The sequence below is a fragment of the Peromyscus californicus genome, unplaced genomic scaffold, assembly GCF_007827085.1.
Source record: "Peromyscus californicus insignis strain IS unplaced genomic scaffold, ASM782708v3 Scaffold_5__1_contigs__length_169319896, whole genome shotgun sequence".
Classification (NCBI taxonomy): Eukaryota; Metazoa; Chordata; class Mammalia; order Rodentia; family Cricetidae; genus Peromyscus; species Peromyscus californicus.
Window position 1 is genome coordinate 48,861,324 of NW_026294573.1, and position 16,558 is coordinate 48,877,881.

Genomic DNA, 16,558 nt, shown 5'->3' on the forward strand with positions numbered 1-16,558 from the left:
ATCTCAAGTAAGAGCTTTGGGTGGCATCTAGGGCATGTTTGTGGGTTGGGCTAGGGCGAATCTGCCTGCACATGTATTATGTTATCCTCTTGGGTCAAGTCATACAGGTAACTCGAAAAGTGTAACTGAGTGTTTTTAACCTCTACAAATGTAATAACCACATTTTTTGCCTCTCTGCGTGGAAGTAACAGATTAGATATAAGGTAGTAAAAAAAGTACGTGATTAAAAAAAAACTGAACATCTGATGAAAAGTCTCTACCTTTTAAAAAGACAAATCCAAGAAGTATTTGTGCTGAATAATGACAGTTGACACAGAAATGGAGAAAACACAGACAGCCAGACACATGCTATCAAAAGAGACTTTGTGGCATGTGTCTGTCTATGATTAACCACAGCAGGGTCTCAGAGCAAAGCTCGCCCGCAGAGGCAAATTGTAGAGTACATACGTAGAGTCAGTGTCCTTTTCTTTCTTCCGTATTCCAAAGGCCTTGCGTGTGCGTTTTTTCAGTCCTGTGGGAAAACAGCAAAGAGTCAGAAAACAACCAGAAGCACAGGTGAATGTATCCTGGAAGGTGCAGCCAGGCCCGGTGAACTCTACCATGCACACTGCTCCAGAGACAGAGGCTGGGGGACTTCAAATCCAGTGTCCCTTCTTTGCTACAGAGTGAATTCAGGATCAGTTTGGGCAACTCTGTGAGACTCTGTCTCAAAGATTTTTTTTTTTTAGAAAAAAAAAAAGTAAAGAAAAAAATGACTAGGGATATTAGGGATATGACTCAGTGGTCGAGCACCTGCCTAGCACAGACCATGCCCTAGAGCATGGTTCTCAACCTTCCTAATGCTGCAACCCTTTAATACAGTTCCTCATGGTGTGGTGACCCCCAACCGTACAACTATTTTCATTGCTACTTCATGACTGTCATTTTGCTACTGCTATGAATTGTAACGTAAATATCTGTGCTTTCTGATGGTCTTAGGTGCCACCTATGAAAGGGTCATTTGACCCCCAAGGAGTCTCGACCCACAGGGGTTCAATCACCAGTTCTGAAAAGAAAAGTTGCTACATAGCTGTTCAATTTGTATATTCAGAAAACAGTGTCAGCATATGTGTGTGCATGTGAATATGTGAAGATGATTCATTACTGGAGTTTCAACAGGTGTTTATGAGGGCCTCAGCAGGGGAAGTTCTTAGACTCATAAGCAACATAAGGATGCCGTAACTGGGAAGGATCACAGGCTTTTCTTAGATTACTGTTATTCATCAGGAAGATCAAGACTTTGCCAAGAAACTGAATCACAGATTTAGAATAGCCATTTCCAGGGGGGGATCTGTACTTGAGACTGGATAATCCTAAATCGCGGAGAAGATGAGCCACACTAGGAGAGCTATGCACACCCCTCTCCCCATTTCTCGCCCTGCATTCCCATCTCATCTGTAACATCATGGCTAGGTTAGAATATTAACTATTCTCTGAGCACACTGCAACACTGGTACCCCAGCATCTCCTCCTCAGGATCTTCATCTCTGGTTGAAATTGCTTATTTTGCCAACACTCAAAATTTCAATTCACCCTTGAAGGTAGGGCCCCAATGCCACACGCTGATAGGACCTATCCATCTTACTGATGCTCTTATATATATGAATATGTCAGTGGTGCCACTCATCAGTGATTTCAGATTCTCTAATGATTGTGAGCCTTCCTAGACTAGAGGCCAGGGCTGCCCAGTCCTGCCTGCCCATTTTGCAGAGGTATCAGACAACATTTGCTGATTTAAGTTAGGTTCTAAGAAAGTACCATTCAGGCAGAAGTGGGGCAAGAAGGCCCCTTCCATGCTTATAAACCAAGCCAAGTTTGGGTTCTTCCATTCTTACTCCACCAAGGACCTGTTGAGACCTCCCATCTCCTACATGTTCCACAGGTGCACACATGGCCTGGCTTTCTGATGTTAGCAAGTGCTGTTTCACCACAGAAGAGGCCTGTGTAATCAGAACTGTGGGGAAAGCCGTACTGAGAGATAGGAACTAAAAACCAACCTGATATCACTGGGCAGGTAGCTTATCCTTATTATCTTAGCAGTTGGGAGGCTGAGACAGGGGGATTGGTGAAAGTTTGAAGCCAGCCTGGATTGCAGAGTGAGGCCTTCTCTCAAAAACAAAAACAAAACAAAACAAAACACCCAACTAACCAACCAAACAAAAATATGGTCACTGATACTGCAGGATTTGTTTGGCAGGAAGTACAACCAGAAAAATAGACGAAATCAGGCATTTGCTATCGTCTTTCTCAAGGCCTGTGAGTCAGCCGAGACTCTCTGAGTCACTCATTAGCTGTCTCTAAAGATACTACTCAAATATAGTTTCCAAAATGTCTCTGTGCAGCTCGATTTTGCATTTAATATTCATTCTATTTAAGATGTTTAGATCTTTAAAATGTCAATGCTCTTTTTAAAAGCCATTTCCCACACAAAACTTTTCTCCATTACTCTTCACATAATAAGTTTATAAGGCAACTGGCTGACATTTCAAACTATTCATAATATTTAGGAATGCTTGCCCCCACCCCATTCCATTTTCAATTCTCTTTGTTACATCTCTCTTTCTCATCTCTGTTCTGTCTTATTCCCCCCTAGGGACAAATGCCACAGTTACATAATCATCATTTTCTTCTTACCATTTTCCCCAGGTTTCAGCTTCTTGCTGCTTCCAATTTAGCTTTAGGTTCATGATGATTGCTGTACTCATGAATCACTCCTGATGACTTTAGGGGCACATCACAAAACCATTACTAACTTGTATTTTCAAGTTCTGTATTCTGTTAACTCTACCTATAAGAGACAGCACGTCCTCCCAAACAGACCAGGAAGTACCCACAACTTTCAGATTTCAGGTAATCCTGTATTAGCAACAGGACCGTCATGCCCTGGACTAACATACTTGGGCAACAGCCAATGTGAAGTAGATCGTTAATGTCCCGAGGTATCTATTTTCCAGGAAAAAGTACACCGGCCCAGAGTCAGGGGACACAGAGTCCATCCCAGCATTGTTTCTGGCTGCAGACCTTGCTGTTGCTTCTGCCCTTTGGGTTTCAGACAGTTTATAACAAGTAACAAGAATAAGAGAAGGAATCACACAATCATAAAATCCTATGCCAAACTAGAGCTTTGGTGTCGCTGAAAGTCACGTTTCTAACACATAGAATACCTGTACACATGGAATATAAAAAGGAACACACAAATATGTGACATTTCAGAAAAAAGTCACATTGTTAAATAAGCATTGAAAAGAGGGCCCCTGCGTGACAAATGGAGACTTGAGAAGACGGGGAATGTGCAAAGAAAACTCTGATTAAAGCAACAAAAACATAAAATGTAAGTTATTTATATTTTAATGGATATATACATTTTTAAGATCCAAGCAGAAATAACCATACTACCCCTGCTAAACATGAGGTACAGTCAGTCATGCCTTTTGAAAACTTACCAAAACATATTTTGGAAAAGTCTCCTAGCAGAAAGAAACCAGTGAGATAGCTTGGTGGATAGAGGCATTTGCCTGGCACCCCGAGTCCCATGCCCAGAGCCCATGTTAAGGTTGAAGAAGAGAGCTGACTACTCCCCCACTCCCCCACCCCTCTCTCAGCCCCCTCCCAATCCTAGAAGGGAGAAATGATTCTCAAGGATATCATCAGAATATCAAGGAAGACATTTTGTGTCAGCTCAAGAAACGCTGGGACCAGCAAGATGGCTCGGAGGGTAAAGAAGCTTGCTGCCAATCCTCACAATCTGAGTTTGATCCCTGGGACACACACGGTGGAAGGAAAGGACCAACTCCCACAAGCTGTCCTCTGACCCCCACACATGGCCTTTGGAATTCGTGTACCCCAACTCATAATCATAAAAATGAATAAATAAATGTGAAAAATTTAAAAGGAAATTCCAATTGTGACTTCATAACGCCAGAACAGTTCTAAAGTTAATTTCTAACTAGGACTGTTTTGGGTGTAGAGCATGGATTTGGGTTAACTATTCTTTATTAGGAAAAGGAAAGCAAAAAAGTTTGGTTTTATTTTAAAGAACTGCCCCTCTCCAAATGCTGAGGTCCACAGCAAGAGGATTTCCAGCTGTGAAGACTCAGGGTGAGAAGAGTTCTTTTGTGAGCTGTGGAATCCAGGCCACCTTTATGGGCAGCCCCAGAACTGTTGTCTTGGCTGAGTTGTGGGGAACTGGCCTGTGCCCCTCTATCTTATGTCCCAATAGCTTCTTTTGGTGTCTTGAGACAAGCCAGTAAGTTTTGAAGGAACAACATTTAAAGAAGACACCCCCCCCCCAAAAAAAAAAGACAGGGTTTCTCTATGTAACAGCCTTGACTATCTTGGAACTCAATTTGTAGACCAAGCTGGCCTTGAACTCACAGAGATCTACCTGCCTCTGTCTCCTGAGTGCTGGGATTAAAGATGTGCACCACTATGCCTGGCTAAAAATAGACCTTTAAAAAGAGGTTAGAATGCTTATCTAAATTTAGACAATTCTGAGTATGATAGTGAACAGTTAAACAGAGCAATGGATATAGAATTTGATGGTGCTGGTCCAAAAGTCCAGGGCAAGAAGGAGTTCCATCATTGAAATACTAAGCAGACACTGTCACTGTGGGCCTTTCTGAAGGCTGGGTACCAACTGCATATGATGTCTCTTTAAAATGTCTTACGTGGCGTGTATGTGTGTATACACGCATGCGAGCTTGTGCATAATTGTACACACAAGTGTATGGGTGCATGTGCCATGAGTGTACATGCAGAGGTCAGAGGAGGCTATCAAGTGTCTCCTTCTATGGCCTTCTACTTCACGGTCTTGAGACAGGGTCTCTCACTGAACTGGAAGCTTGCCATCTCAGCAAGGAAGACTGGCCATTGAGCTCCCAGTTACCTGTTTGTCATTACTTCCCAATGCTGGGCTTACAGACATACTTGCTCTTTACATGGGTGCTGGGGATTTGAACTTAGGTCCTCATGCTGGTATAGTAAACATTCTTAGCACTGAGCCATTTCACTAGCCCATCTTACAAACTTGGTGAAAATGTAGTTGGCTTTTCCTCTTCAGGTAACGAGTCTGAGGGTTGGCTTGAGTAATGTTGCAGGAGAAAAATCCCAAATCTACAGATGGAAGTGCAGCGCTGACTCATGGGCTCTGAATGAACATCAGTTCTCCTACCTAGGTGTGCCTAGAGACACTGCATTTCTATAAAAGCCTTTAACCCTTAAAGATATGTCTCATTATTTAGTTTATATAATTCTGTAAGTAAAATGGATATGAACAGATGAAAATGTTGTATATCCACACAATAGAATATTATTCAGTTCTGAAAAGGAATTAAGGCTGAAACATGATATAACATAAATAAACCTTAAAAACATTGTGATAGCTGAAAGCAGATGAACATAGAATGTCACCTATTATACAACTTTATAGGACATATCCAGCAAAGGCAAATCCATCAATGTAGAAATCAGAGTAGATGTTGATGGGGCAAGGTGGAAGGAGGAATGGGGGCAGCTGAATGACAGAGACTCTCTTTTAGATGATGGAAAATTCTGGATGTGGATAGTAGTGTTTTTTCTAAGAGATTGAATATGTATGAAATGTGATGAGTTATATATGCTAAAATGACCCAAGTGGAAAACTGTATGTTATGTGCATTTTAGCTCAACAGAAAAGAAATGAAAGAGTTCAAGCCAGGCTATTTTGCAGTGAGAGAGAAAAAAAAGTGAAAGAAACAAGATAGATAGTCTCAAAAGTTTGAGACCTGAATAGCTACATATGCCAATCAACACAAAATCATACATTTGTTTAAAATGTTTTGAGATAATTTTTGGTGATTAAAAAAAAAATTGTTATTCTCCCCTGTAGATAACAATGTTGTGTTGTGATGTCAAAAGGGACATAACAGGAAGCAGTTACAAATTTGTGACCTCCACTATGAAGAAAGGAGTTTCCATGAGAATTTGCTAAGAACACACACTTTCCTCCATCAGGTATATATGAAGCTTCCAGAAACACTTTATTCTATTGCTTGCTCCTTTGATCTGGTCTCAGAAGCCCAGAAGGTAAATACCATGGTATTAGCACTCCATGTGGGGTGTTGATTCTCCTTGGTGAAGGACAGGGCAGGCTTAAAGCCATTTGCTCAACTGTCTTAAAGAAGAGGCATATCCACAGAACTGAGAGAATAGCAGTGATGGATGAAGGAAGTGGGAGACCAGAATCTTGAAATATGCTCTCATGTTCTGTTCTCAGATTCCATCTGGGTTGCCATGTTACAGGAAACTTTGGGAAAGCCCCATGTTGGATGCTATATATTATTGGGGAAACTGGGGTTCCCTTTCATAAGTTCCTAGTTTATTAGTAAAAGAATTAAAAAAAATGGACCCAGAAGGAAGTTTGGGGGCAATTTTAGTAGTTTAAGAAAAACAACAGGGAATGGAGGTCAGTCAGCAAGTAGACACATGACAAAAAAGCAGCCATGTGGCATGGCAGAAAGTAAAGAGCACTGTTAACTTCAGAAAAGAGAAAGCCCACTGTCCAAGAAAGCATGCTGATCAATATTGAAAAGAAAAAGAAGACATACTTTCTGAGTAACTCTGAAAGGAGGCAGGATTAGCAGAGCTATAGAGAGGCAGCTCAGGAAGCAATGGTACGGCAGCAGTTTCTGGGACACTCAAGTATATTATCTCATTAGATAATTATTCTTCCCTATCTCCTTCTCACTAATTCAGGTGAATCAGATTCAGGGGTGGTCTTCTGGAGAGGTGATAGGCACAGCTGAAGTAACTCTAAAAAATATTATCTGATGATTTCACATATGAATGCTTTCCAAGACTACTGTAACAGTGTAGCCAAGAATCTTGGTTTTGTCTGAGTGTAGGTCCCTATAGGGCAAGGGAACATTTTAGGCTGCAGGTGACAGCATGGTGTTGTGCTTCTGTCTGTCACCACTGATGTGTGTGTGTGTGTGTGTGTGTGTGTGTGTGTGTGTGTGTGTGTGAATTTCATAACCTATGACCTTGATACCAGTAATAACGAAAATTCTATACAAACTATAGAAGAAAAATTTTTGCTAGCAAAACATCAGAAATGAATGCTGTTTGGCACAATACTAAACATTCTAGCCAGCAGCACTAGACAGAAAAAACAACATTCCACTTTGAACTTGCATTCATTCTGAGTCCAAACTTTGTAGTTGCCATTTTCTAGCACTGCTCCCACAGAGATACAGGTGTTGTCACTATTGATGATCACATTCAGGGGAAGGAAAGAGAGCAAAGCATTCTGGCATTGTTAAGCCTGCAGGTCCCTGGCCAAAATAGAGGGTGCCAGTGAGACAGGGCAAGACAGTGCAGAAGTTTCTTCATCTTGCATTACTGAAGTCATTTTAGGTTTAACTAAAATTTGGTCTTGATGGAAAATCCAGTGGGAAATTACCCAAGTCTATTCTGGGAGCCTGAGATCAAGATGCCCCAGCTAACTTAGCCTCTGTTGTGCAAACCATCTCCTCCAGCTAATTGCTTATCTTAGCTTCTGTTAAACTGCTTCCTTGCTCAAAACTCTCCCTTGCAGCTGCCAAGCAAGATAACCAGGATGTTTTTGCCTTCAAAAACCCCATATCCTAAACACTTAGATCCTGAATACCTGAGTGTAGTCCTAGCCAGCTGAAATAAAGACTTTCAATTGGAAAAAACAAACAAACAAACAAACAACAACAAAAAAGAAGAAGCATTTCAAGCTGCAAGGAAGCATGTGACAGTGATATCTATGGAAAAGATTAATACTATAGGTAGAAAGCCCTGGCTTCACTTCTGCGTGATATCTGTGACCTGTATGGTGATGTACACTTTTTTGTGACAAGCTAGAAACTGATCTGAATCAACATTTTTCATTATAATAAAAATAGTGGTTTTTTTTTTTTTTTTTTTTTTAGTATTGATGCAAATTCCCACATCTGCATGTTTGGGAAAACATCTCTTGGCATTTTGTAGTACTCCATACATGGTAAAAGTTTCAAACTATTTTGTATGGGTTGTGGACATGGCTCAGTGGATAAAGCTCTTGCTTTGCAGTTATGAGGAGTTTGAATCACTGGAACCCACGGAAAGCCAGATGCAGTGGTGTTCACCTAGGAGGTGGAGACAGGTGGGTCCATGGAAGCTGTGGGGCCATGAAGCTGCAAAGGCCTTATAACCCATCTTTACCAGTGACTTCTAAAATGGTCAAAGGATCCAATCCTTCCATTCATTTATTTTGTTATCACAGGGAAATTTGGAATGGAGCAATAACGAAGCAACCATCACCAGCCCAGCTCCTGCCTGACATCCTGTACCTGGGATACAGCCTGGATCCTCCTTCCTGTCATCTGCATCCTGCAAGCAGAGTCTCTGGCTGATAGTTCCCGCTATCATCCGTTTGGGATGGGGGCTTAGTCACGGTGTGAGTTGTGTTTACAGCAGTCTCACTACCAATTTGATCTCAAATTCCTGGTCCCTTGCTTTTGCAGACAAGGTGGGCTGCCCCGCTAGTGCCATCAAGACTGCCGTCAGCCCTTCCTCCTGAGGTGGGATCCGACAACTCGGCCACGAAGCTGTCTGACTGTGCCACACCTGTGTGACTCTGAACTGGGAATTTTACAGCTGTCCCTTCCTGATATGTTGTTGCATCCTGGGATGATTCTTCGGGAGCTCCTGTTTCCGCGGCTCCTTCTGCTTGTTGCCCTGATCTGTGTGGCACCAAACCTTCCTTCCAGTGCTCGGCTTTGCAGGCTCCTTTGCCCTCTAGAACTTGAGGCTCTTCAGCTCCATTCATGTGTATGAAGGTCCGCTTCATTGTGCCTGCGGGTCTTCCCTCTGTTCTCTAGCCCACACTTAACCTGCTTCGCCTGGTTTGAGGCTCATCTCACCACTACTGTTGAGACAGAATGGTTTGCTCTACCTCTGGGTCAAGACCTTGCATGGCCTCTGTTTCTTCGCGCAGCCACACTTGCCTTCCGCACACCATTTTTCTACATCCAAGACTCACTGGGACTTGACTCTCCATCTCGTGCCTGTTCACTGCCAGGCAGTGCTCTTGGATCACGATGAAGCCCCAATTACCTAACTGGGGGCCGCAGTGCCATTTTTGAGTCTCTTTGGCGGAGTTTTAAGAAATGCTGATCAGAACGATACGTAATCTGAAGAGTTACTGAGACTATCTTGACAGTTTTCATGGTCGCACAGAGACATTCCCCCTACAGGATGTACCGTTAAGATTCAGACACCATAAAGTGAGAAGACATTCTAGCTGTTTCCCTTGTCTCACAGGAGTCCCTGTAGCTCTTGGGCCAGCCATTTGCTGATCTGTCATATAGTTACATCATATACTGAGCTACACTGTCCATTGGTATCTGCATCATGTTCAACGTTGGTATGCTTCTGCATCTCCAGAGTCCTATGTAAGCTGCTTCTTCAAACCTTTTTTCCATACATAACAGATGTTCTCCTCATTAGAGACACATTGTGATGTTGCGCTCCATCTTGCTCTTGTTCAGTCGAGATGCCCTGAATGATTTGCTGTCAAAGCCTTTCTGCTGTGAGGATTAGTCATGACTAACTTGGCGTCATCTAAGCCAGGTAACATATATTCTCCAGTGTTGTTCTAAAGATTATACTAACTATATGCAAACAATTGACATTGCCTGAAGGTTTATTCTTTGCATAAGTCCCAGGTAGTGGCTCTTCAAGAGGGTTGGGTCTTGTAGCCTGAAGGTTCTTTTCCTCAGGCTCCACAACAGGTGCAGGCAGGGGTCACTCTGAAACTTGCTCTGCCCAGCCTGGGTGGAAGGGAAGATGCTGTGTGTCTTGCAGTGGGTGCACTGCCAGGAGGACCGGCATTTGCACCATCCACATGTCAGGTGTCAGCAATCAATTCCTACTCTCTCCCCAGACTACCTACCAAAGCCAGAGATCAAGTCCCTTCCTTCGTCCGTAAAGACACTCCTTATGATAGGTTACAGGTTAAAAGCAAGTAAGTCCTTTAAATACTTTGTAAAAATTGAATTTGAAATACAAATTATTGTGCTGATTGGTGTTTTCTCTGAAGCACCTGTTAGCTAATTAAAAAAACAAACAAACAAACAATCTGAACAACACAAAACATATGAGAACTTTCTGGCTTTAAGAATATACATCAGGGGAGTTAATAAAGTGAGGACCTGAGTTCAATCTCCAGAACCCATGCGGGGGACCCCCATCTTCCAAAAAGCAAACCAAAAACAAATAACAAGGAAAACAAAACAAGCCAGCCAGGAATGCACTTGGGACCCTAGTTCAGGAGGTGAAGATGGGTGGATCCTTGGGGCTTGCTGGAGAGAGAATCTAAGAACTGCGTTGTTGGCTTTCCATCTCTGAGTCTTCCTCACCCTGGATGTGAGGCATGGATAGAAATCCAACAAGAAGGAACTTCTTTGCCTTGGTCCAAATGCTAGAAGGTAGCAATCATAGTCAGGCCCATCACATGCCCTGGGATGTTAGAAGAAATCAGACTGGGCAGGTCACCATGCAGCAGCAGCCAAACTGCATTCTATAGACCCCTCTGCCAGACTGAGTCTTGGTTCCTCTTGTCCTTGGAATACCTTTCTCTAAGCCTTTACAACTATTCTTGCCTTCTTACCAAAAGGAATGTCCCCTTCAATGTGATTTTTCTTAAAAAAAAATTAAAGACTTCTAGGAAAATTGAGCTGTGCATTAATTGAAAATTAAGACTATATTTTGCATGTTGAAATCTTTGTGTGTTTCCCAGTAAACAGAGGAAAGCTAATAAAGGCTGACTAAATCGATTATTTCTGTAACAAATGGGAATTTTCAGCTGCAGTTTTCATCAATGTCGAGGGTTACTTAAAGGTGAATCACATGTAATGGAATTACTTATTTTCTGCATGAACCTAGGCCAAGCATTTAGTCTCAGTAATAAAAAAAACAGGCAAATTTAATTGCCCTGGTCATGATGCCTCATGCAGATGGTGACTCTAGCATGGCAGTGCGTGTTCATTACGATGACTACTGTACCTCAGGAAAGATGCCGGGGCTTTGTACGTCAGGATCTTGGGAATTGCACTTAGGTCCTCAGACAGGCTAGAGAAGTACTCTTCCATGGAGTTAAATTCCCAGCCCCCCCTTCTGTTTTAAGTACAAGCACTGTGCTTCAATTCAGACTGTTCCAAAAAAAATATTACCTCAATTCTCCATGTCATTTAAGATAGTCCCCCCCCATGATTTTTTTTTTTTTTTTGATATTTCTGATTACCGGGGCTTACACTGCTGCCTAGAATGTGGGAGATGGTTATTAAAGTGAATGTTAGGAAGCAGAAAGAGTTGATGTCAGTGTTTAGAAGTAACCAGCTTGTGTATAGATGCTACATGTTACAGCCCTCACTTACATGTTTACTAGCTGCTCTCTCTATTTGCAATTTTAACCAAAGGAATTAGTCAAAGTTGACAGGGATGTCTTGTTTGGTCTGAATGTTCTAGTTTGACATTTCGGTGATCAAAGGAAGTTCTAGGGACCTTTGTACTTGGTAAGGGCAAAGCCTGTTTACACGACATTCTGAGCTAAGCCCGTTGGGAAAAAGCCCGGTGACTGTCCAACTGCAGTGGACCACAGAAGTCTGACATGAACAAACAGCAAGTTCAAGTTCTGTATCTGGAAATTCATGTTGAGACACTGAAATGGAGAATCCCAAAGGCAATGAAGAACTTCAAGTTGTTAAACATGACTTTTTTTTTTTCCCCCAGAGAGAAATATTTGACCTTTTAGTGACATAGAAGGAAATGTTAGAAGATAGTCACAGAATACATTTGATGCCAAAGGTCAGATTTGCTGGGCTAGTGTTAATGGAATTGGGGAGATGGGTGATCAGGATTTGAAGCAGGTGGACAACTTCTGATAAGCTGTCAGCACAGTGCTGGGACTCTCCAGCAGCCTGCTTAGCTGGGAAGAAAAGTGGGAGCTTTGAGTCTCGACTTGGGTTCAACGATTTCCCTACTGCCTTCAGGGACAGGCTGCTTAATCTCTCTGAGTCTCCATTTTCTCAGCTGAGAATTATAAAGTGTTTTTTTTTTTAAAGTTTTTAATGCTGTAAGAAATCTGTGTAGGACCTGAATCATACTGGGCATCACTTTCTGCAGATTTTTCTTGCCTATCTTGACGTGTGGATAGTTGTCAAACAACTCAGGTATTCTAAATGATGACACAAGGGCAGCTAAATACCCAGTTCACCATTGCCAGAAGCTCTGCAGCTTTATTTTTCTAGAAATAATAAAAAAAAAAACCCAGCAAAATTTGAAACTAATCTGAATTTCAAAATCTCCACTCTGCCTTGGTTACGACACATGACAAATCAGAAGTCACTCTCAAGAGACACAGCCATGTAACAGTCACCATAAACATCAAGTGAGAAAAGACAATAAGGAATGTGTGTTTCTGGAAGAGCTGGAAAACGTAGTGTGGATGAAGTCTCTAGCATTGATGACAACTTTATCCATCAGCCAGTCTTCCCATTGTCACCTGCAAGCCATCCAGTACTGCTCCCACAGAGCAGAGTGCATGGAATACGGTGTTTCCTACTTCTGGCTTTCCATCAGCCACGGGCTCTTGCTTGGAGAGCAGCACTTGCGATACTCAAATTTATATAACTCATCCCGCTAGAACCTTGATGTATAAAACATTTTCTTTTGTCCTCTCTCTGTCCTTTCATGTTTGCTGATTCTCCTTGGCACCTGCAAACCTTCCCCAACCTGTCCGTGACATGTGGCATATGGACAGCACTGACTTCTAAGGCTTTCCGCAAATAAATTCTGGTTTTGAGGCATAAACAGAAAAGCTCAATTGAATTATAACTAATCAAATATATCCTTTTGAAAAAGAAAAAAACAAACCTTATTCAAGCAGAAAATGAGGCCGAAAGAAAGTAAACTGGACAATAATGGAAAGTGTTTTTGTATGCTGTAACCTGAGGTGTTTCATCCAGAGTGGAAGGGGCCCTTTGGTAGATCTAAGATTGGTTACCGTATTTCCCACTCTATGCTTTGGAATAAATGTTTCGGAGGTCAATTGAAAGTGGTTAAGTCTACCTTACCCAGATAGAAGCTGATAGCAAAGGGAAAGGTGAGACAATGGAATGCTACCACATTCCAAATATCACAGGCTACTGGCTAGAGTGATTTAATCCAAAGATATAGGGAGCTAACTTCTGAAAAGAAATGGGATTAGCTTACACATTAGAAACCTAACCGTATGGATAATTCTTTCAGGAGATCAACTGCCAGATAAATTGACACGGCAGTAAAGAACAAACAAAAACATTCGCAAAGGAATTGAACAGGGCTGGGCCGAGAGGTGTCTGCGTGTTTGCTGTCCAAGGGTGACGACGTGAGTTCAGTCCCCGCAATATGTAAAGTGCCAGGGTGGCGGCCTATGAGGCAGTGTTGGTGAGGTGGACACAGGGAGATGGTTAGTTGTTCTAGACTAAGCAGTGAGCCCTAGGTGAGACCTGTCTCAAAACTAACCAAACAAACCCCCCAAACCCAGAGTAGATAGTTCTTAAGGAGTGACACTTGCTATCTGTCCTCCCACATACCTGTACATACATGTGCACTTGCACACACACACACAACACACACACACACACACACACACACACACACACACACACACACACACACACACACACACACACACATACACAGTTTAACTCTAGGCTCTCTTGGGAGATCTTAAAGTTTTCCAGGATACATATGGATTGATCCTGTTTGAAAGACTTATAATAAAATGATCATTTTCCTCCATCTCCCCTCCTTTGGTAATAAATTTCACACATGCAAAAGTTCCCTGTTGTTGTGTAGCAGTTTCCTCTGAGGTTAAGACTGGGAAGCTTCTGAGAGTTCTCAAAGGATGTGAAAGGGAAAGGAAACAACAGGCTACTTTAGGGCAGGCTGTTACAAGGGGAGAAGCAACAAGACGTTCTAAGGGAGCACAAAACATCCCCCCCCCCGCCAGGGAAGGAGACAGGAAGTAGATAACTCAAGATAGCTTCAGAAAGTCCCTGAAACTGACCAGATAATCTAGGCTCCTCCCTTCCTAAGAGTATATAAGCAGCAATGGTTGCTGAGAGTCACTCTCAGACAAGTCCAGATACCTGGAAGAAGCACAGGTCAGACTAGCAATCCAGAAGAAGCAGACAGCAGATGAGTTCCTGGAAGAGGCTCAGACCAACTCAGCCCCGGGGAAAGGATGCTTTCCAACATGCTGAGTGCCTGCTGGTTACACAGTGTGCTCCTGGTCTCCAGCTTTTGTGAGCTGTCACCTGTGCTGGGGTGGGCGCTAGTGATGGAGCTGTCTCTGAGTCATTTCTGCTCCTGTATGTAACCCCTCACTCATATTCTGATAACTAAGCCCAATAAAAACCGATTGGTGGGACTCCAGTGGGACTTTATCTCCATCACTTCCCTATGTGGGGTGAGTAGACATTCACATCTCCCCAGGAACAGTGTCAAATGACAACTGTCAGGAAACTACTTCTGTTGGATGCCATAAGCCCATAAGGTTGCAGTGAAAACCTGTTTTCTTGTGGTCTTCCAAGGAAACGGAACCTTTTTATAGGCATTCATATTTATTACTCCATCTCTTCAGCATTTTCTTGGGTGAAATATTATTCTATAGGTATAGATCTTGTATTACAAACATTGAAATACATGCTTGTTATACTACCAATGATCATTGGATCCTACATCCATACACACACACACACACACACACACACCACAGCAGTCTCAGAATGGAAATTTCCCATTGTCAGTTAGTATTATTTTCACTGTTTTTCCAGTACTGGGCAGGGATGTCTGCTTCACTCAGTGATTAGTCGTACAAGATCTGGAGTATGGGTGATCTCTATCTGAAGATCTCTCCACCTTCTTCTCAGTGGCGGATGGAAAAGGGACCTGGGGAACCTCTACCATGTACCAGAAACCCTTCTAAGCTTGGTGGCAGTGTTGTCTATGACTTGTGACTTATATAAGATAAGAGCTCAATTTCTCCACCTCAACACCCCTTCTCAACAGGTGGCTGCCACTCACGTTAGCACCTCCTCATCTGCTTTTCAAGTAAGAGCTACAAACAACTGCATGGGTTGGAGAGGAACATGGGATGGGTTGTGATGCAAATCCTTTTTTTTTTTTTTAAATTTATTATACATACAGTGTGCTGTCTGCATGTGTCCTTGCAGGCCAGAAGAGGGCACCAGATCTCATTATAGGTGGTTGTGAGCCACCATGTGGTTGCTGGGAATTGAACTCAGGACCTCTGGAAGAGCAGTCAGTGCTCTTAACCGCTGAGCCATCTCTCCAGTCCCCCGTGATGCAAATTCTTGAGGATAGAGATTGAGATGTTATCATTTAGATGTAAAGGGCAGTCTTTGAAAGCTTTAGAGTAAAAATATATCAAAAATGTGTTTGTTCCTCCCACCAGTAATGTCTATTACCCAGGACCAAAAAGCTCCAGGATAAAGGAATTCATTTGTAGGGTGGCCATTATGATAAGCAAGAGACTAGTGTTAACTTCATCAAAAAGCAAAGTACTATGATACATAATTATTTGAAAACAAGCATTTGAGTTATGATCTGCATTCATGAAGAAGCACACACTCCCACTAAAGCACTTAATTTTCCAGAACAGCTGAATACTAGACCATTTTGTAGCTCATAAGCACTTTCCAGTAGTGACAGGATGTGTATCATTGTCACCTTTGGCAATCCTGTGTGATCCTTAAACTCAAATCCCTCAGTTTTGTTACACTTTTGCAATCAGATCTGATATCTGGTTGTAGCTTTGCCATGGACTAGCTGTGTGATATTTTTCAAAAAAATTCATTTCTCAAGAATCAAAGTTTCTGTAACTGTAAAATATATACATCAAATGACTACAGTAGCAAATAAGAAGATATATTTGTATATAGAGAGAACTAACTGAGTAAAAGCCATCATTTATTTGTATAATTTTATTATCATTTTAATTAAGGGTAAGAAAATAATAGGCTGCAGAGGTATGTACACACACACACACACACACACAAAATATAAAAGTAAAGTATACAATTCAGTTCCAACAGCAAGGTGTCTTTCTACATTAAACTTCAGAGGGGGAGAGTTCCATTTCCCCTCACAAACCATGTGGTGATGTTACATCTAGCATTTGCTGTTGGGAAACATTAGCTTTAAGGTTCTACAAATCCTGATGAATGTCTCCATGACCACAAATGTTCACATGGAAAACCACAAGCAACATCGTTCACCTTTTCGTCATTCAGAACCTGTGCCCTGCTCTCTCCAAGTAAAATCCATAAGATAGATCTTCTCTCATGGGTTGGTGACAAAGAGCAAATTATTCTTGCATGTAGCAAGTGTAGCAACATAAATAGCTCATCACAATCGATGTTTTCTAGAAATCAAGTCTGAATAGAAAATGGAAAGTAAAAGTCCTTTC

General features: G+C 42.1%; 1 protein-coding gene across 33 annotated transcripts in view; it reads right to left on the reverse strand.

Annotated features, from left to right (window-relative positions):
* The window catches only part of Sgip1 (SH3GL interacting endocytic adaptor 1), a 192,843-nt gene that overhangs the window by 100,381 nt on the left and 75,904 nt on the right, over positions 1-16,558 (reverse strand). For all 33 annotated transcript variants that reach the window (XM_052716889.1, XM_052716890.1, XM_052716891.1 and 30 more), the window contains one exon: positions 448-511. In XM_052716889.1, coding sequence (XP_052572849.1) covers positions 448-511 — 64 coding nt within the window. The remainder of the gene's footprint in view (positions 1-447; positions 512-16,558) is intronic.